The sequence below is a fragment of the Coregonus clupeaformis genome, chromosome 3 (assembly GCF_020615455.1).
Source record: "Coregonus clupeaformis isolate EN_2021a chromosome 3, ASM2061545v1, whole genome shotgun sequence".
NCBI classification, from domain to species: domain Eukaryota; kingdom Metazoa; phylum Chordata; class Actinopteri; order Salmoniformes; family Salmonidae; genus Coregonus; species Coregonus clupeaformis.
In genome coordinates, this window is record NC_059194.1 from 44283258 (window position 1) to 44305494 (window position 22237).

General features: G+C 42.0%; 1 protein-coding gene across 1 annotated transcript in view; it reads right to left on the reverse strand.

Annotated features, from left to right (window-relative positions):
• LOC121579071 (protein kinase C-binding protein NELL1-like) overlaps positions 1-22237 on the reverse strand; it is a 519122-nt gene that overhangs the window by 286765 nt on the left and 210120 nt on the right. The window contains exon 5 of the mRNA XM_041893338.1: positions 2133-2229. Within this exon, the coding sequence (XP_041749272.1) occupies positions 2133-2229 (97 nt within the window). The remainder of the gene's footprint in view (positions 1-2132; positions 2230-22237) is intronic.

Genomic DNA, 22237 nt, shown 5'->3' on the forward strand with positions numbered 1-22237 from the left:
CTGGCATTTGCCTGAACTGCCCTATGGCCATGGTTTAGATACAGTAGCCAATCTTATAGAGAACTACTGTATGTTACTCCAAGCGAACATTATTGTAACACTCTCTACAATGTAAATGCTGACAAGTGTCCTAACCTAAATATATGTTGTACACTGTACACAATATAGACATTGTAGAAATTGTTGTTCTTACTTTTTTAAAGTAAAGCCAACTTATTACATTTTAGAGACAGCTGTAGGTAATGGATTAGGAATGCATAATATGGCCTTTATGTTTAAATAAAGCTATAGCATGAGCTGTGAATAAGTGGTTGTAAAAAATATATACTGTAGGTGAGATTGAATTTCCAGCACATTTCCTGCACCAAATCCATCTCTGAACACAGCAAAACAAATACCCTCCTCCCTCATCCACAGTCACACCTTGAACATTTCTAGGTTTCTAGGCCATCTGTCGCTGCTCTTCCCATCAACTCTAATGTAAACGCTCCTGCACCTTAGACTGGAGCTAGACAGCTACTGCTTTGAATACTGAGTTTTTCTTCCTCAGATAAAGAGAAGGGGATTTCTTGATGCTTTGCGTGGGCCCAGTAATCATCATACGGATAGAGAGAGCATACTACAAGGTATGGGTACTACAGATGCTGTGGAGAATAGAAGATGACACTGGCTGTGTCCCAAATGGATGCAGGCACTGACAGACTGTGGGTGGCATGGGAGGCATGGGATAATCTATTCAGGCTCTACGCTGTATTGCTGATCAATACATGAGATGAAATCAAGATAGAAAAGAGGCCATCGACTGCTCAGTAAGGAATGTCGGTCAGTTGATCTCTCTCCACCTCTATACCCCTCCCTATTTTTCTATCTCGGTACTACATCCCATTCCTCTTTCTCCCTACCCCTCTCTCAATAATAACGGATAAAGGGAAAGGGGGATACCTAGTCAGTCTAACTGAATGCATTCAACTGATATGTGTCTTCCGTGTTTAACCCCTCAGGCTACATTGAGGTTACATTATGTGGAGTCTTACCATAGCATGGTGTTGTTATTGATGGTGATAAATAGAGCCATAATATCATAATATCCATAATACTTAGCGGTCAAAGAGGGAAATGGTTCCAATAGTTTATCCACCACTCAATTTTCCTATAGGGGATCTTAGAAACACTTAAAATAAGGGCTGTGTTTCGTGTAGGCTTATCCAGGCGTGATGTTTTGATAACCATGTAAATCTCTCTCGGACAAAGTGATTTTTATCAATATATTCAGCTCTATTTACTATCAGATTCTAAAATGCTAATTAGCATCAAAGTAGACAAATCGCTGCAAGCTCCTGCATGTCATCTCTAGCTGATACCTTTGCTAACAGGTATTGTGTCAATTTAGAATCTGCACAAGACAGTTCACAGAAATGAAGCCTATTTATTCATTACTACATTTAGATAACATTATATTGTTAATACAGAGATTCTTACCTTTGCCTCGATTTGGCAGTCTCGTCCAGATCATCATGGCATTTGTAGTTCTTTATAATAGTCACATTAGCAGCTAATTAGCATTCATTTTTGGGGGATACATAGAGGCGAATATATTGATAAAACTCACCTTGTGCTAGAGAAATTTACACGATCATCAAAGTGTCATGCCAGGGTAAGCCTTCACGTATCACAGCCCTTATTTTAAGTTTTTCTAAAATCCCCTATGGGATAAATGAATGGTAGAAACATTATTGGAACCATTTTCCTGTTTGACATCTAGGTTTTATGGGTATTATGACTCATACTGTGGTAGTCTATAGTGTACAGACACTTTGACCTTGACAGGGTAGGTTATATGAGTATAGATGTGTAGTAACGGTAGGGCAGTTTTACCTGGCAATCACTAGATGACCATGCAACAAAGGACACATTTGGCTACATTGTCATAGGTGGTGAGCAAGTACATGAGATATTTGTTCTTAATTCAGGGTTAGGCTAGTAAAATCATATTTATGGAGAGAAAGAATGGTACTGCCATGCATAGAATGACAAGAGAGTGAAGACTGTTTTACCTTGAAGAAGCCATGCATGCTTGAGGTTATATGGTTACAGTGATCGTGTATATGGTGGTGAAATTATGTTTGTTTTACCTTGAAGAGGCCGTGCTTGTGGCTATGCTGACCCAGCCACACTCCACTGCCCAGGGTCAGATCCATCTGAGGTGGGTCTATTATTCGCTCGTAAATCCTGTCAACAACAAACAATCAACAGAGAGACAGTCAGATTCTGAAATCTCTCTCACACACACATACACATAGATGGAAACGCTGAGGAGGGCGTGTGTCTTGCCGGTTCCTGCTCGGCTGCTTTTTTATGGCTATTTTTTAAATTATGACTTTTTCTCTCAGAATGTTTGTGCAATAATTACACCGGCGATGAAGAATAGGAAGGAAAGGGGGACTCCAAGCTAGCTGAAAAGACGGGCTACACAGCCTCCTCTTCCTAGTATCCTGATGGCTAACGTCCAATCACTGGAAAATAACGGTGATTGAAGCCTTGCTCTGAGTTCACAAAGTGTCTTTTCCTGTGTCTTTTTCTTACAGAGAAAAACTTGACTCTGCTATTCAACCAGACAGCTTTTCCATTTTCTGTATGGATCGAAAGGTGGCTTCTGGTAAGAATAGGGGGGAGGGGTATGCTTCCTCATCAACAAATCATGGTGTACCGAAGTTGAAAACATCTCGAGTTCCTGTTCACCCAACCTGGAGTTTATGATGCTAAAATGCCCCACTATATACAAACACCAAGGTGGCAATCAATGAACTGTACAAGATCATTAGCAGCAAGAATCCTCTCACCCGGAAGTAGTCTTTATTGTCACTGGTGATTTTAACCAAGCATGTCAATTTTTAACAAACATTTTTATATCACCAACAATTATCCTGCCCCACAAGAAGAAGAAAAGAACGTGCTGGACCATGTATACACCAACATCCGTGATGCATACAAAGCCATCCCCCGCCCCCACTTCGGCCAATCAGAGCATGTCTCTCTGTTCCTACTCCCCGCCTACAAGCAGCAACTCAAGAGGGAGCCACCAACACAGAGAATAGTGAGGCGCTGGACAGAGGCAGTCCCAGTGCTTCAGGACTGTTTTGAGAATATGTTCAAATATTCATCCACCCAGGACTAATCCATCAACATTGAGGAATATACATCATCAGTCACAGGCTTCATTAGGACATGTGTTGATGATGTTGCACCCACAATAATAATCCAAACATACCCCAAAAACCCTGGATGAACAGAAATAACCATACCATGCTGAGAGCACGTAGTGCAGCATTCAATGTCAGCAGAATGAACGACAGATGACAAGCATGTACGCGCTCCGCAAATCCATTAGGGATGCAAAAAAACTATACAGACTCAAAATGTAATTGATGGTTGACAACTCAGACTTGTGACGCATGTGACAAGGACAACAGACTATCACGGACTACAAAGGCAAATCCAGCTGTGTGGTGCCCACCGTGCCTCCATCCCAGAAAAGCTTAACACATTCTATGATCACTTTGAGGCAGACAATACCGAGCCATCAAGGAAAACTCTTGCTGCTCCGGACGACCAGGTGCTTTTGCTCTCAGAGGCTGACGTAAGGAAAACTTTCAAAAGAGTGAACACTTACAAAGCCGCTTCAAAGAGACCACCATCGTCCCAGTGCCCAAAAAAACAAGATGAAATGCCCAAATCACAATCAACCCGTCGCATTCACCCCGGTCTTCATTAAGTGCATAAAGGGCTGGTCAGGATGGCACTGCAGTGGATAGCTGCAGTCTTACAGGCTCCTGACCAATTCTGCTATTTTGTGTGTGTTTCTACGCTGATCTTAACTTTTTTTGGTTCTGCCATCATTTCCTATGACCGAAAACAACTTCTGGACATCAGAACAGCGATCACTAACCTCAAATTGGATGACAATATCTACTTCAACAAGTTGGCAGTTCTGGACATTCTATCCCTGACAAGGCCCTGATCCCCGGGACTCGAAACAGGAGGCGGCAGTGAAAGAGAGGCAAGCGAGGCAGCGTCATGATGAGACTATGTCACCAAGCATGTAGACCGTCATTGCCCTCTGTTTTGTTGGAGAACATGCAGTCACTGGAGAACAAACTGGATGAACTCCGTTCGAGACTATCCTATCAACGGAACCTGAAAAACTGTAATATCATATGTTTCTCGTAGTCGTGGCTGAACGAGGACATAGATATACAACTCACAGATTTTTCTATGCGTCGTCAAGATTGGACGGCAGATTCTTGTAAGGTGAGAGGGGGAGGGGTGTATCTCTTTGTTAACAACAGCTGAGGCGCGATCTCTAATGTTAAGGAATTATCAAGTTCTTGCTCACCTTAGAATACCTCTTGATAAGCTGCAGACCATACTTTTTACCATATTTTTTGTAGCTGTCTATTTACCACCACAAACCTATTATGGCACCAAGACCGCACTCAACGAGCTGTATAGGGCCATAAGCAAACAAGAAAATTGACAGTCAGAGGCTGGATTTCTCATGGCAAGTGATTTTAATGCAGGGAAACTGAAATCTGTTTTACCTCCTTTTTACCAGCATGTCACCAGTGCAACTAGAGGCAACAAAACTGTATTTCACCTTTACTTCATACACAGAAACGCATAAAAGGCCCTCTCCCTTTGGCAAATCAGACCATATATCTATCCTCCTGATTCCTGTTTACAAGCAAAAACTCAAACAAGAAGTACCAGTCACACGCTCAATATGGAACTTGTCTAATATGGCTGATGCTAAGGACTGTTTCACTAGCACAGACTGGAATATGTTCCGGGATTCATCCAATGACATTGAGGAGTTTACCACACAAGTCACGAGCTTCATTAATAAGTGCATCGATGACGTCATCCCCACAGTGACCGTACGTATTTGTATTTGTATTTATTAAGGATCCCAATTAGCTGCTGCCAAGGCAGCAGCTACTCTTGATGGGGTACAGCAACATTAAGGCAGTTATATACAATTTAAAATAATAGATGACATTACATTTCATAAACCTTTACACAATAAAATAAGTGTGTTCCCTCAGGCCACTACTCTACTATCCCATATCTACAATACAAAATCCATGTGTACGTGTGTGTAGAGAGAGTGTCTTATCATGTGGATGTGTGTCTGTGCCTGTGTGTGTCTCTTCACAGTCCCGCTGTTCCATAAGGTGTATTTTTACCTGTTTTTAAATCTGATTCTATTGCTTGCATCAGTTACCTGATGTGGAATAGAGTTCCATGTAGTCATGGTTCGATGTAGTACAGTGCGCCTCCCATAGTCTGTTCTTGATTTGGGGATTAAGAAGAGCCATGAGATTTACATGCATACAATTAATGTTAGCTCTCCATGTAGATTTAAGGGCCAGCCGTGCTGCCCTGTTCTGAGCCAATTGTAATTTTCCTAGGTCCCTCTTTGTGGCACCTGACCACACGACTGAGCAGTAGTCCAGGTGCAACAAATCTAGAGCCTGCAGGACGTGCCTTGTTGATAGTGTTGTTAAAAAGGCAGAGCAGTGCTTTTTTATGGACAGACTTCTCCCCATCTTAGCTACTGTTGTATCAACATGTTTTGACCATGACAGTTTACAATCCAGGGTTACTCCAAGCATTTTAGTCACCTTAACTTGCTCAATTTCCACATTATTCATTACAATATTTAGTTGAGGTTTAGGGTTTATGATTCGTCCCAAACTATGATGTATACACAGTGAGTCAGGAAGCAGGTGCAGAAAGAGAGTTTAATAATAAGACAAGGCAGATGAACAAAACATGAGTAGCATACTGAACATGAAAACAAACCAATACTGCCTGATGACTGAGGCTACTGAGGGCTAAATAGAGGGAAGGTAATCAATGTGATGATGAAGTCCAGGTGTGTATATTGATGGGGAGTAGGTGTGCGTAATATTTGGGGAGTAGGTGTGCATAATGATGGTTGCCAGGACCGGTGGTTAGTAGACCGGCGATGTCGAGCACTGGAGGGGGGGGGGAGCGGGGGTAGGCTTTACACAAATACATATTTAGGACTAACTCATTCCCTGCCACCCATTCAGAAACTAACTGCAGCTCTTTGTTAAGTGTTGCAGTGATTTCACTTGCTGTAGTAGCTGTCGTGTATCGTGTTGCATCATCCGCATACATAGTGATTAGTAAAGACTGAAAAAAGTAATGGGCCTAGACAGCTGCCCTGGGGAATTAATGATTCTACCTGGATTATGTTGGAGATGCTTCCATTAAAAAACACCCTCTGTGTTCTGTTAGACGGGTAAATCTTTATCCATAATATTGCAGGGGGTGTAAAGCCATAACACATACGTTTTCCATCAGCAGACTATGATTGATAATGTCAAAAGCCGCACTGAAGTCTAACAAACTAGCTATTTTTATAAACAATTTCTCTCAGACAATCATCAGTCATTTGTGTAAGTGCCATGCTTGTTGAATGTCCTTCCATATAAGCGTGCTGAAAGTATGTTGTCAATTTGTTTACTGTAAAATAGCATTGTATCTGGTCAAACACCATTTTTCCCAAATGTTTACTATGGGTTGGTAACAGGCTGATTGGTTGGCTATTTGAACCAGTAAAGGAGGCTTTACAATTTTTGGGAAGTGGAATTACTTTTGCTTCCCTCAACGCATGAGGGCATACACTTTTAAGATGGCTTAGATTGAAGATATGGCAAAAATTGAAGGAGTGGCAAAATCGTCCGCTATTATCCTCAGTAATTTTCCGTCCAAGTTGGCAGACCCCGGTGGCTTGTCATTGTTGATCGACAGCAATAATTTTGTCCTTTCTTCCACACCACATTACGGAATTCAAAATTACAACGCTTGTCTTTCATAATTTGATCAGTTATACTTGGATTTGTAGAGTCAGCGTTTGTTGCTGGCATCTCATGCTAATCTTGCCAATTAAAAATGAATTAAAGTAACTGGCAATATCAATGGGTTTTGTGATGAATTAGCTATATGATTCATTAAATGATGGAGCTGAGTTTGCCTTTTTGCCCAAAATGTCATTTAAAGTGTGCCAAAGCTTTTTACTCTCATTCTTTATATAATTTATATATATATATTTGTTTGATAGTATAGTTTATTTTTATTCAGTTTAGTCACATGATTTCTCAATTTGCAGTACGTTTGGCAATCCGTTGTGCAGCAAGACTTATTTGCCATTCCTTTTGCCTCATCCCTCTCAACCATACAATTTTTCAATTTAACCGTATTTACAGTCATTTTCTTAACGGGTGCATGCTTATTAGTAACTGGAATAAGCAATTTCGTGAATGTGTCAAGTGCAGTGTCTGGTTGCTCCTCATTACACACCACAGACCAGCAAATATTATTTACATCATCAACATAAGAATTACTACAAATCTTATTGTATGACCTTTTATACACTATCTTAGGCCCAGACTTCGGATCTTTGGTTTTCCTAGATATGGCTACTATATTGTGATCACTACATCCAATGGATTTGGATACTGCTTTAAAGCAAATTTCTGAAGTATTACAAAAGATGTGATCAATACATGTTGATTTTTTCATTCCTTTGCTGTCTGTTGCTTCCCTGGTAGGTTGACTGATAACCTGAACCATTTTGCATGCACTAGTTACAGTTTGAAGCTTTTTCTTGAGTGGTCAGCTTGATGAAACTCAGTCAATATTTAAATCACCCAGAAAATATATCTCTCTGTTGATAATCACATACATTATCAAGCATTTCACACGTTATCCAGATACTGACAGTTAGCGCTGGTCTATAGCAGCTTCCCACAATAATAGGCTTTAGGTGAGGTAAATGAACCTGTAGCCATATTACTTCAACAGTATTGAACATGGGATCCTCTCTAAGCTTTACAGGAATGTGGTTCTGAATATAAATGGCAACACCTCCACCTTTGGCATTTCTGTCTTTTCTGTAGATGTTATAACCATGTATTGCTACCATTGTATCGTCAAAGGTATTGTCTAAGTGAGTTTCAGATATTGAATGTCATCTGTTATTGATTTCATGAACCTTGTTTCTTAAGCTACATATTAATGTGGGCTATTTTTAGCACTTTTCTGGGATGCTTGATTGTTTTCATTGCTTTACTGGGAAGCTTAGCAGAAGTAGACATGCTCATGTTATTTATGTTAGTGCAGGGTGAGCTGCACATAGTGGACTTCCCTACTAGGGCACACCACCTCAGTGCTAACAGTATAACTTTGGTTCATAGTCACATGATTACTGCACACAATAGCTGTAGGATCAGCAGAGGCATTCAGGGCAGTTAGAGGGACATCAATTGGGTTACTTACATTGTGTTTTCCAACGCCCCTGGGATAATGTACCTTTACTCAAGCATTATGACCACTCAGTGACACAATGATAGGGATTACCTGAGCTGGGTTTGGGTCATTGATAAGTCATTGTTTCAACGCTGCCTTATAAGGCTGTGAAATGATCCAGTAACCCTCCTTATAAAGGTATCAAAATTGTCAATAAATGTTACACCTGCGAGGACCTCTACACCAGGCGGTGTCAGAGGAAGGCCCAAACATGTTTGCAATAGTCTCATATTCAATAATGGAAGGCTAACAGTCTAGTGAAATTTTGCTACAAATTAGTGAGGGCACAGGGCAAGATATTATGGGGCACGACGATGAGGCAGCCTATAGGGAGGAGGTCAGAGATCTGGCAGTGTGGTGCCAGGTGAACAACCTCTCCCTCAATGTCAGCAAGACAAATAAGCTTATCATGGACTACAGGAAACTGAGGGCCGAGGACGCACCAATCCACAACGATGGAACTGTAGCGAAGTGGGTAGATAGCTTCAAGTTCCTCTGTGTCCACATCACTAAAGAATTAACATTGTCCACACACCCCCACACAGTTGTAAAGAGGGCACGTCAGCATCCCTTCCCCCTCAGGAGGCAGAAAAGATTTGGCAACTGCAAAGCACCCGACCACAAGACACTACATATGGTGAATAGTTATGCATGCTCAAGTTTTCAGTTTTTTTGTCTTATTTCTTGTTTGTTTCACCTCCAAATATTTTGCATCTACAAAATGGTAGGCATGTTGTGTAAATCAAATGATAACGCCCCAAAAAATCAGTTTTAATTCCAGGTTGTAAGGCAACAAAATAGGAGAATTGGCAAGGGGGGTGAATAATTTAGCAAGGCACTGTAAGTGCAGAATATTGTATATTCAGTTATGGCCTAAAATACAGTTGAAGTCGGAAGTTTACAAACACTTAGGTTGGAGTCATTAAAACTAGTTTTTAACCACTCCACAAATTGCTTGTTAACAAACTATAGTTTTGGCAAGTCGGTTAGGACATCTACTATGTGCATCACACAAGTAATTTTTCCAAAAATTGTTTACAGACAGATTATTTCACTTATAATTCACTGTATCACAATTCCAGTGGGTCAGAAGTTTACATACACTAAGTGGACTGTGGCTTTAAACAGCTTGGAAAATTCCAGAAAATGATGTCATGGCTTGAGTTTGAAGGTAGGCCTTGAAATACATCCACAGGTACACCTCCAATTGACTCAAATTATGTTAATTAGCCTATTAGAAGCTTCTAAAGCCATGACATCATTTGAGTCAATTGGAGTTGTACCTGTGGATGTACAGTGGGGAAAAAAAGTATTTAGTCAGCCACCAATTGTGCAAGTTCTCCCACTTAAAAAGATGAGAGAGGCCTGTAATTTTCATCATAGGTACACGTCAACTATGACAGACAAATTAAGAATTTTTTTCCCCCAGAAAATCACATTGTAGGATTTTTTATGAATTTATTTGCAAATTATGGTGGAAAATAAGTATTTGGTCACCTACAAACAAGCAAGATTTCTGGCTTTCACAGACCTGTAACTTCTTCTTTAAGAGGTTCCTCTGTCCTCCACTCGTTACCTGTATTAATGGCACCTGTTTGAACTTGTTATCAGTATAAAAGACACCTGTCCACAACCTCAAACAGTCACACTCCAAACTCCACTATGGCCAAGACCAAAGAGCTGTCAAAGGACACCAGAAAGAAAATTGTAGACCTGAACCAGGCTGGGAAGAATGAATCTGCAATAGGTAAGCAGCTTGGTTTGAAGAAATTAACTGTGGGAGCAATTATTAGGAAATGGAAGACATACAAGACCACTGATAATCTCCCTCGATCTGGGGCTACACGCAAGATCTCACCCCGTGGGGTCAAAATTATCACAAGAACGGTGAGCAAAAATCCCAGAACCACACAGGGGGACCTAGTGAATGACCTGCAGAGAGCTGGGACCAAAGTAACACAGCCTACCATCAGTATCACACTACGCCGCCAGGGACTCAAATCCTGCAGTGCCAGATGTGTCCCCCTGCTTAAGCCAGTACATGTCCAGGCCCGTCTGAAGAGTGCATTTGGATTATCCAGAAGAGGATTGTGAGAATGTCATATGGTCAGATGAAACCTAAATATAACATTTTGGTAAAAACTCAACTCGTCGTGTTTGGAGGACAAAGAATGCTGAGTTGCATCCAAAGAACACCATACCTACTGTGAAGCATGGGGGTGGAAACATCATGCTTTGGGGCTGTTTTTCTGCAAAGCGACCAGGACGACTGATCCGTGTAAAGGAAAGAATGAATGGGGCCATATATTGTGAGATTTTGAGTGAAAACCTCCTTCCATCAGCAAGGGCATTGAAGATGAAACGTGGCTGGGTCTTTCAGCATGACAATGATCCCAAACACACCGCCCGGGCAACGAAGGAGTGGCTTCGTAAGAAGCATTTCAAGGTCCTGGAGTGGCCTAGCCAGTCTCCAGATCTCAACCCCATAGAAAATCTTTGGAGGGAGTTAAAAGTCTGTGTTGCCCAAAGACCGCCCCAAAACATCACTGCTCTAGAGGAGATCTGCATGGAGGAATGGGCCAAAATACCAGCAACAGTGTGTGAAAACCTTGTGAAGACTTACAGAAAACGTTTGACCTGTGTCATTGCCAACAAAGGGTATATAACAAAGTATTGAGAAACTTTTGTTATTGACCAAATACTTATTTTCCACCATAATTTGCAAATAAATTCATAAAAAATGCATTAAAATATTTCTGGATTTTTTTTTCTCATTTTGTCTGTCATAGTTGACGTGTACCTATGATGAAAATTACAGGCCTCTCTCATCTTTTTAAGTGGAAGAACTTGCACAATTTGAGGCTGACTAAATACTTTTTTCCCCCACTGTATTTCAAGGCCTACCTTCAAAATCAGTGCCACTTTGCTTGACATCATGGGAAAATCAAAAGAAATCAGCCAAGACCTCAGAAAAACAATTGTAGACCTCCACAAGTCTGGTTCATCATTGGGAGCAATTTCCAAACGCCTGAAGGTACCACGTTCATCTGTACAAACAATAGTACACAAGTATAAACATCATGGGACCACGCAGCCGTCATACCGCTCAGGAAGGAGACACGTTCTGTCTCCTAGAGATGAACATAATTTGGTGCGAGAAGTGCAAATCAATCCCAGAACAACAGCAATGGACCTTGTGAAGATGCTGGAGGAAACAGGTACAAAAGTATCGACATCCACAGTAAAACGAGTCCTATATCGACATAACCTGAAAGGCCGCTCAGCAAGGAAGTAGCCACTGCTCCAAAACCGCCATAAAAAAGCCAGACTACGGTTTGCAACTGCACATGGAGACAAAGAACATACTTTTTGGAGAAATGTCCTCTGGTCTGATGAAACAAAAATAGAAATGTTTGGCCATAATGACCATTGTTATGTTTGGAGGGAAAAGGGGGTAGCTTGCAAGCCGAAGAACACCATCCCAACCATGAAGCACGGGGTTGGCTGCATCATGCTGTGGGGGTTCTTTGCTGGAGGAGGGACTGGTGCACTTCACAAAATAGATGGCATCATGAGGAAGGAAAATGATGTGGATATATTGAAGCAACATCTCGAAACATCAGTCAGTAAGTTAAAGCTTGGTTGCAAATGGGTCTTCCAAATGGACAATGACCCCAAGCATACTTCCAAAGTTGTGGCAAAATGGCTTAAGTACAGCAAAGTCAAGGTATTGGAGTGGCCATCACAAAGCCCTGACCTCAATCCTATAGAAAATATGTGGGCAGAACTGAAAAAGCGTGTGCCAGTAAGGAGGCCCACAAACCTGACTCAGTTACACAAGCTCTGTCAGGTGTTCAGCTCTGTCAAAATTCACCCAACTTATTGTGGGAAGCTTGTGGAAGGCTACCCGAAACGTTTGACCCAAGTTAAACAATTTAAAGGCAATGCTACCAAATACTAATTGTGTACGTAAACTTCTGACCCACTGGGAATGTGATGAAATAAATAAAAGCTGAAATAAATCATTCTCTCTACTATTCTTCTGACATTTCACATTCCTAAAATAAAGTGGTGATCCTAACTGACCCAAGAAAGGGAATTTTTACTATGATTAAATGTCAGGAATTGTGAAAAATTGAGTTTAAATGTATTTGGCTAAGGTGTATGTAAACTTCCGACATCAACTGTAAATGTTGTTTATATGGGCAGAATATTGCAGCCTAGGCCTATTTAAATTTGTTCATATGGGCTGAAGGCTAAAAACAGCCTATATTATGTATTTTCTTTAAAAAAAAATTATTTTTGTTTTATCTAGTTTTACACCATTAATTAACACTAACTATTCACTATAAAAAAGTTTATTTATCAACAAAAAAGCTTATCAAAATACAAACAATTATGGGGCAAAAATAAGTAGGCCTAAAACATTTATTTCCAATAACCAAATAATACAAAACAATAAGAGTAAGCTACATGACGGTGCAGCGCCATAAAAACAAGTTCAAGAACAAATGTCCAAGTGTTCTGGTCTCATAAGGATTTTGGAGTCATTGAAAGTGTTGAATTGGATAAGTGGCACGAAGAATGTCCAAGTAGGCTAGGTGCACATTTTTCTCAGATGGATTTTGGAGTGTTCACAACTGCAACTTGAAAGTGTAGGCAACGCTCTTCAGGTAAGACACCGTTCGGTCATGGTGTACTTCTGAACCAGGGTAAAGATCAGAATTCTGTATGGCCTGGGTCCACTGTGATGCTGGAGGATCAGCTCTTCTTCATAGCCCTTATAGCTGTCAGGGATGACGAGTTCAAAGAGGGATGTAGGTGCCACGTTGTTCTTTTTTTGGTGCCTCTTTATCAACTTCTTCATTTTCATACATTTCTCCCCAAATAGATGCAGGCAAGTCATGTGTACCACGGTCCCCAACTTGGTCAGTTTCTTCCTGGGTCTCCAGGCTTCTCTTCTTCAGGCCATTCATCAGCTTTCAGATCGGAATCCGAGCATTGTTATGGGTTATGGTTGTGTTCTCCAGATAACTTGGAGATAACCCCGTCAGTGAGGGTTATGCGACCTCGGCATTCGAAAGCATCATATTCGGTGCACTTCCAGAAGGACTTATTTGCAGTCTGTAGTTCCTGTCTGTATGTGTAGCCTTCATGTGCCAGGATATTTTTTCCACGCACAGAGAAGATAAATTCAGGTTCCATTGCTTGTTCTGCTCCTCTGAGAATAATGAATGCTGAGGGTAGCAGATCTTTTAAGCAGAATATTTTGATTATTAGCATTTAAACGACTTGCAATTCGATTGCTGGTCTGTCGAAGCCACCCATTCAACCCATTTATTCAGATCTGTCAGTTCAAAGAGGATAGTTTCAAAGGTAGTTAATTTGGCCTAGTTACTGTTCATTAGCAGCACACATTTGTATTCATTCTTACATCTCTTAAAATAGCCTATACTCTTCTTGTGTAATGTACAGCCTACTGTACTGTTTGTCTGTCTGGACTGACTGCCAGTCTTGGTGAGTATCTTAAGTTAATAAAATACTAAAATAGTCTTCTTTAGTTTGTGTGCTATTATTATTTTACATTTAAGTATGACCTAAAACTAGAACTGTCTTTTGGGCTTCATGGGAATGTAACATTTTAATATATTCTAGTAACATTTTACTAGTTCAAAAATGTGTGACATAAAACACTTTTCGTGGCAGTATATACTTATATAATAACAATTAGACATTGAATTTGAACTCTGTTTTAGCTATCATCAGCTGATTCAGAAAATAATTTTCAGAATGACAGTAAAGTGAACAGCTGTTGTGATAGCACGCAAGGTATTTCTACAATGTTTTGATGTTTAATGTGTTACGAAAAGGATAGTCCAAACTATACCGGGTAAAAATGTAAGCCTATATAAAAAAAAATACAGGCTCAAAAGCAAATAAGCTTTCTTTCCATGTAATACATTTTTTTCAATGGCTTCACCTGAGTGTCCTCGCCAGCCAGGGTTGGGCAGCACATTACACATTTCCAATGTTCCAATGTTATAGTCTTGTGAATCTCTCATACATATTGTTTTAAATGGAAAATGGGAACTAAAGGGAAAGAAGGAGAAATACTGATTTCAAAACAAAATGGACTACATTCTCATTCATATTATAAAGACATGGGGTGAGCATCAAAATAGTTTTAAAAGATGCCCTTGCCTTAAAGTTGAACGTCGGATAGATCTTTAGTATAATAGCCTATACAGTCAACTCAAAATATGGTATTCTGTTCTTTTGAAATAGCAAACATTTTCTGTATCATAATGAGACTAAATGAAATTACAAAGGCCAAATGGATTTTGTGATGTTGTCCTATATTAAATATACTTTTTATACTGTTAAAATGTAGGGGAAAATACATTTTATATAAACGTTTTCTGTGGTCCAAATGTCATAATAATTTTCATTTTTCAGTTGGTAGGCCTACCCATGTCTCTCATCACTTGGAAAGCATCCTCACTGATGTCAATACCAAAGCTGATAACTGTGACTTGATTGAATTGGAATGATGTGAATAATAATAATGATGATGGTGAGAGCCCAGTATAGCCTAATCCTTTAATCATAGGCTATTGTTATTTTGTGTCTTTAAAATCACAATGTTTCCATTCCTATAGTCATGGGAAAACCTTTTCAATAGAAATGTGTCACGCCCTGGCTCTGGGGACTCTCGTATGTTGAGCCAGGGTGTTAGGTTCTAGTTTTGTGTTTCTATGTTGGCCAGGGTGGCTCCCAATCAGAGACGGCTGTTGCTCGTTGTCTCTGATTGGGAGCCATACTTAGGTAGCTGTAAGGCATTCGTTTGGTGTGGTTTCTTGTTCCTTTTGATTTGTGTTTGTATCGAAGGACTTCACGTTTCGTTTGTTTTTTTGTTCGCTGTGGTGTACAAGAAAATAAATATGTACGCATCTCACGCTGCGCCTTGGCCCGCTCCTTTTCAAGACAATCGTGACAGAAGAAACCACCACGACTGGGTCAAGCAGCGTGATGAGGAGAAAGGTTGGAATTGGGAGCAGTGGAGAGAGAATTGGACAAGAACCATGGAGGCCTGGTCCACGGGGGAGAGACAAGCCCAGAAATTTTTTAGGGGGGGGGCTCACGCCGAGGATGACGGGGCAGCAGGAGTACGGGATAGAGTGGTTCAGAGGGTTGGCAGAGGAGGCCGCCAGGTTACGGGAGTTACTGGACACCAGGGGGAAGGAGTATGTAGAGGCACGGCGAGAGGTACTGGGGTGTGTTGCCAGTCCGGTCCGGCCCGTTCCTGATCCCCGCGTAGGGCCAGTGGCGTGTGTTCCCAGTACGGTTCGGCCTGTTCCTGCCTCTCGCACCGAGCCTGTGGTGCGCGTCGCCAGCCCGGTCCGGCCTGTTCCTGTCCCTCGCGCCAAGCCTGTGGTGCGCGTCGCGCCAAGCCTGTGGTGCGCGTCGCCAGCCCGGTTCGGCCTGTTCCTGCTCCCCGCACCAAGCCTATGGTGCGCTTCGTCAGCCCGGTTCGGCCTGTTCCTGCTCCCCGCACCAAGCCTATGGTGCGCGTCGCCAGCCCGGTCCGGCCTTTTCCTGCGCCCCGCACCAAGCAAGTGGTGCGCTTCGTCAACCCGGTTCGGCCCATCCCTGCTCCCCGCACCAAGTCAATGGTGCGCGTCGTCAGCCCGGTCCGGCCTGTTCCTGCTCCCCGCACCAAGCAAGTGGTGCGCTTCATCAGCCCGGTTCGGCCCGTCCCTGCTCCCCGCACCAAGCCAATGGTGCGCGTCGTCAGCCCGGTCCGGCCCGTCCCTGCTCCCCGCACCAAGCCTGTGGTGCGCGTCGTCAGTCCGGCACAGCCCGTGCCTGTTCCACCGGTGCCTGGTCCGGCACCGGTCAGCTGCTCCACTCCGGAGCTAGAGCATTCCGCTCCACCAGTGTTCAGTCCAGCTCCGGCCAGCAGGGCCAGACCGGATCAGGGGCGCTTTGGGGGGTTAGAGAGGGAGTGGGAGTCATGCCCGGAGCCGGATCCACCGCCGAGGCGGAGTGCCCACCCGGTCCCTCCCCTGTTGTGTTTGGTTGGCGCGGCCGGAGTCCGCGCCTTTGGGGGGGGTACTGTCATGCCCTGGCTCTGGGGACTCTCGTATGTTGAGCCAGGGTGTTAGGTTCTAGTTTTGTGTTTCTATGTTGGCCAGGGTGGCTCCCAATCAGAGACGGCTGTTGCTCGTTGTCTCTGATTGTGAGCCATACTTAGGTAGCTGTAAGGCATTCGTTTGGTGTGGTTTCTTGTTCCTTTTGATTTGTGTTTGTATCGAAGGACTTCACGTTTCGTTTGTTGTTTTGTTCGCTGTGGTGTACAAGAAAATAAATATGTACGCATCTCACGCTGCGCCTTGGCCCGCTCCTTTTCAAGACGATCGTGACAAAATGTCAGCCTTTTTTCCACATTAAATATTTAATTTTCATAACTGATCAAAATTCGGTATGCTCTAACCTATAGAAAATATTCTGCCAATATCAACACATTTATTTTAGGCCATATAAAGAAAAGCTATGCATGACTTAATGAAAATGATCAAACAGAAACAACATTGTTTCACATTCTTTAATAAAAGACTCATTAACAGAAATAGGCAATACAGCTGGCTTCAATGTATCTCGACGACGTTGAGTGCGCAAGGGGGTCTGTGCGCGCTGTAGTACCTTCCACAAAAAGTTTTGCTATACAAAAAGACACATAAGCCATACCCCTTGACTTATTTCACATTTTGTTGTGTTACAGCCTGAATTCAAAATGGATTAAATATACTTTTTTTGTCAACCATCTACACACAATACCCCATAATGACAAAGTGAAGAAAAAAATTATCGACATTTTTGCAACTTTATTGAAAATGAAATACAGAAATATCTAATTTACATAAGTATTCACACCCGAGTCAAAACTTTGTAGAAGCACCTTTGGTGACGATTACAGCTTTTACTCATTTTGGGTATATCTGTATCAGTTTTGAACATCTGGATTTGGGGATTTTCTCCCCTTCTTCCTTGCAGATATTCTCAAGCTCTGTTAAGTTAGATGGGGAGTGGTGGTGAACAGCAATCTTCAAGTCTTTCCACTGATTTTAAATGGGAGTTGTCATTGGGTTCCTGGCCACCTCCCTTACCAAGGTCCTTCTTGCCCGGTTTCTCAGTTTGGTCAAACGGCCAGCTCAAGGCAGAGTATGGGTAGTTCCATATTTTTTCAATTTCCCAATGATGAAGACCACTGTCCACTTTCAACACTCCAGAAATAGTTGTATACCCTTCCTCAGATATACATTACCAGTCAAACGTTTGGACACACCTACTCATTGAAGGGTTTTTCTTTTTTTTTAAACTATTTTCTACATTGTAGAATAATAGTGAAGACATCAAAACTATGAAATGACACATATGGAATCATGTAGTAACCAAAAAAGGGTTAAACAAATCAAAATATATTTTATAATTCAGATTCTTCAAAGTAGCCACCCATTGCCTTGATGACAGCTTTGCACACTCTTGGCATTCTCTTAACCAGCTTCATGAGGAATGCTTTTCCAACAGTCTTGAAGGAGTTCCCACACATGCTGAGCACTTGTTGGCTGTTTTTCCTTCACTCTGCGGTCCAACTCATCCCAAACCATCTCAATTGGGTTGAGATTGTGGAGGCCAGGTCATCTGATGCAGCACTCCATCACTCTCCTTATTGGTAAAATAGCCCTTACACAGCCTGGAGGTGTGTTGGGTCATTGTCCTATTGAAAAACAAATGATAGTCACACTAAGCCCAAACCAGATGGATGGCGTATCGCTGCAGAATGCTGTGGTAGCCATGCTGGTTAAGTGTGCCTTGATTTCTAAATAAATCACAGACAGTGTCCCAAAGCACACCCACACCATCACACCTACTCCTCCATGCTTCATGGTGGGAACCACACATGCGGAGATCATCCGTTCACCTACTCTGCGTCTCAGAAAGACACGGCGGTTGGAACCAAAAATCTCAAATTTGAACTCATCAGACGAAAGGACAGATTTCCACTGGTCTAATGTCCATTGCTCGTGTTTCTTGGCCCAAGCAAGTCTTCTTCTTATTGGTGTCCTTTAGTAGTGGTTTCTTTGCAGCAATTCGACCATGAAGGTCTGATTCACGCAGTATCCTCTGAACAGTTGATGTTGAGATGTGTCTGTTACTTGAACTCTGTGATGCATTTATTTGGGGTGCAATCTGAGGTGCAGTTAACTCTAATGAACGTATCCTCTGCAACAGAGGTAACTCTGGGTCTTCCTTTCCTGTGGCAGTCCTCATGAGAGCCTGTTTCATTATAGCGCTTGATGGTTTTTGCGACTACACTTGAAGAAACATTCAAAGTTCTTGAAATATTCCGGATTGACTGACCTTCATGCCTTAAAGTAATGATGGGACTGTCATTTCTATTTGCTTATTTGAGCTGTTCTTGCCATAATATGGACTTGGTCTTTTACCAATTAGGGCTATCTTCCGTATACCACAGACAAACACATTAAGAAGGAAAGAAATTCCACAAATTAACTTTTAACAAGGCACACCTGTTAATTGAAATGCATTCCAGGTGACTACCTCATGAAGCTGGTTGAGAGAATGCCAAGAGTGTGCAATGCTGTCATCAAGGCAAAGGGTGGCTACTTTGAAAAATCTCAAATATAAAATATATTTGGAATTGTTGAACACTTTTTTGGTTACTACATGATTCCAAATGTGTTATTTCATAGTTTTGATGTCTTCACTACTTTCTACAATGTAGAAAAAACAAAGAAAAAAAAAAAAAACTTGAATGAGTAGGTGTGTCCAAACGTTTGACTGGTATTTTATGTCTCATCCCAATTACATCTCGGAGATCTACGGACAGTTCCTTGGACTTCATCTAATAGTTTCTGCTCTGACATTCGCTGTAAACTGTGGGACCTTATATAGACAGGTGTGTTTCTTTCTAAATCAAGTTTGAGTGACATCTGAAGGATGATCAAAGGAAAGTGGATGCACCTGACCTCAATTTGGAGTGCCATAGCAAAGGGGTGTGAATACTTATGTAAATTAGATATTTATGTATTTTTTTTCAATAAATTAGCAAAAATGCCTAAACACATGTTGTCACTTTGTCATTATGGGGTACTGTGTGTAGATGGGTGAAAATTTACATTTTGAACACAACAACAAGTCAAGGGGTATGAATACTTTCTGAAGTCACTGTATGTGAGAATGCTGTTCATTGACTACAGTTCAGCATTCAACACTATTGTTCCCTCCACTATTGACACCAAGCTCAGAGACCTGGGACTGGACACCACCCTCTGCAACTGGATCCTGTACTTCCTGATGTGCAGACCACAGGCTGTGAGGATTGGCAACAACATCTCCACACTGACTCTTAACACGGGCCCCCCAGGGGTGTGTCCTCAGCCCTCTGCTGTACTTCCTGTTCACCCACGACTGCGTGGTTTTGCACAACCCCAACTCCATCTCCAAGTTTGCTGTGACACCACTGTTGTAGGCCTGATAACCAACAACGACGAGTCAGTCTATAGTCAGTCTATAGGGAGGAGGTAAGTGAACTGGCGTTGTGGTGCCAGGACTACAACCTCTCCCTCAACGTCAGCAAAACAAAGAAGTTTATTGTTGACTTCAGGAAGTAGAGGAGGGAACATGCCCCGATCCACAGCTTGAGGCTATTCTGGTCTGGGCATGAACACTGATCCAATAAGGGTGAATAACACTGAGCTAATCTAATAGTGGAGAGGAGTGTGTACATGTCGGCTCCCTTCTCTCCCTCCAGGGGAAATCTGAGAGTAGAAATGTGGAGCAGAGCAGCTCTCCACAAGCATGACAGCCTGTCTCACCCCAAAGCTTCCTAACACACATTATTGATATCTGTACCCTGGCTCTGTGCTGGATTACTGCTCTGTCTGCTGACTGGAGAAACAAACTGAGTTTGGCATTATCAAGCCAAACATCCAGAGCCATTCAGCTCCACGTCTCCCTCCCAGTCACCTGGAGGTTGTTAACTAGAGCTGTGAGCTCCCTGACAGCCGCCGGTCTCTTCTGGGCTTAAAGAAGCAGTCCATCAGGTTTCATCTTTAAAACAGAGCACCAGCAAGACATGGCCTAATAATAGTTAGTAGAGAAGACTTGGAAGTCGTTTCCATTTTGACAGCGAACTGTCAGCTAAATGATGAGTTTGAATGTGGATACGATAAAAGATCTTGACCAAATATGGCTTGTCAGTCTGAGCTAGTTCTTTGCCTTTCATATGGTTTTCATATGGACATAATACAGGAGTAAGAATTACCAGATTTACAAACAGTCGGAAATTACAATTAGGCTTAGGAACTCTTTCACCTGTAATGCACAGTGAAAACCTCTTAATTTCCTCAGTCAGACATAACAGGCGTGTGTGTGTCTGTGTGTTTGTCTGTGCGTGTGTGTGCACGCTCACGTGCGTGTGTGTGTGTGTTGCAGCAGTAGCTCGATGCTGCTGATTGCTGCTTCATGTTTAGGGCTCCTACGAGCCCAATCACTGTTGCTGTGGTAGCGAATGCACAGTATGTAGGGAATAAGTTGTGTTGAAAGTAGTGCACTGACTTGCCTAGTTAAATAAAGGTTTGGAAATGAATAAATAGGGAATAGGGTGTCATTTGGGATGCACCCCTACTGTATATCCCCTGCTACCTGCCTCTCATCCAGTGAAAAAGTATTGTTTATTGTCTCTCTATTTGTCACCTCTCTCTTTAGAGTATGCTACAAATGTGGATGTAAAAGCCCTGTGCTCTCTGTCTCTAGGTCCTTCTCTCTCTCTTTCTCTCATTAAATGCAGATGGATTGTGTCCACCACAAGCAGGTGTCATGAATCTTGTTTCCGGAGGCAGCTCTGCAGAGTGGTCACTAGCTGGGACAGCCACGATTGTAGGCTGATTAGAACCTAGTACCGTTTCCTTATGCAAATAAATGCAATAATAATAATCAGAATGGTAACACTTTACTTGACACCCAGTGTCATAACACATTATGACATGGGTGGGTTTAATCCTGAATGCTGATTGGTTAAAACCGCATTTGAGCCGGTGTCTATTCCACAAGTTACCACCGGCTAAATCTATGACGTTAAAATGCCTATTTACTCTGTTCCATCTGACTGTGCAGTCCACTGTCTCATCAGCCAAACCAGGCAATTTATAAACTTGATCTCCACTATAAAAAGCATTTAGACATGATCTCACATTTCTTTTAGACTAACATTTCGTTTTCAACAGGGGAGACTTGTATAAAACTTGCTGTCTGTCTCTCTGACATTTGCAACATTATTTCAATATTCAAATTCGATGTCCAGCTGTCGTATAGTAATGAACGTGTCGGGAGTCGGGATGACAGGCAGGCAGCTTTTCTCAGCCAGTCAAAATCATGAATCAGCATCATTTTTATGGATATATACAAAGATATATCAATAGAAAACAGGTTAAACTAAACAAAGTGCAGCAAGTTTGCAGTCTTTCCAGCTTCAGTTTGAAGTGATTGTGTTAGCTGTGTTGTTGGCTAGCTCCTCTGAACAACAGTGTCCTGACGAGAGAGCACATTTTATATGCCAGGTGAAATCGGGCATTATTAGCTCATTGTTATGGATGTATCCAAATAAATGTCACTAGAAAACAGCTTAAACCAATGCAAATGCAGCTACTTTGTTGTTATTCTGGCTGCACTGTTTGATGTGACTGTAAATTATCCATAGTTGGCTAGCTAGCAAGCAAGGGATAAGAACGTTGTCGGCCAGTATGGCAATAGAACA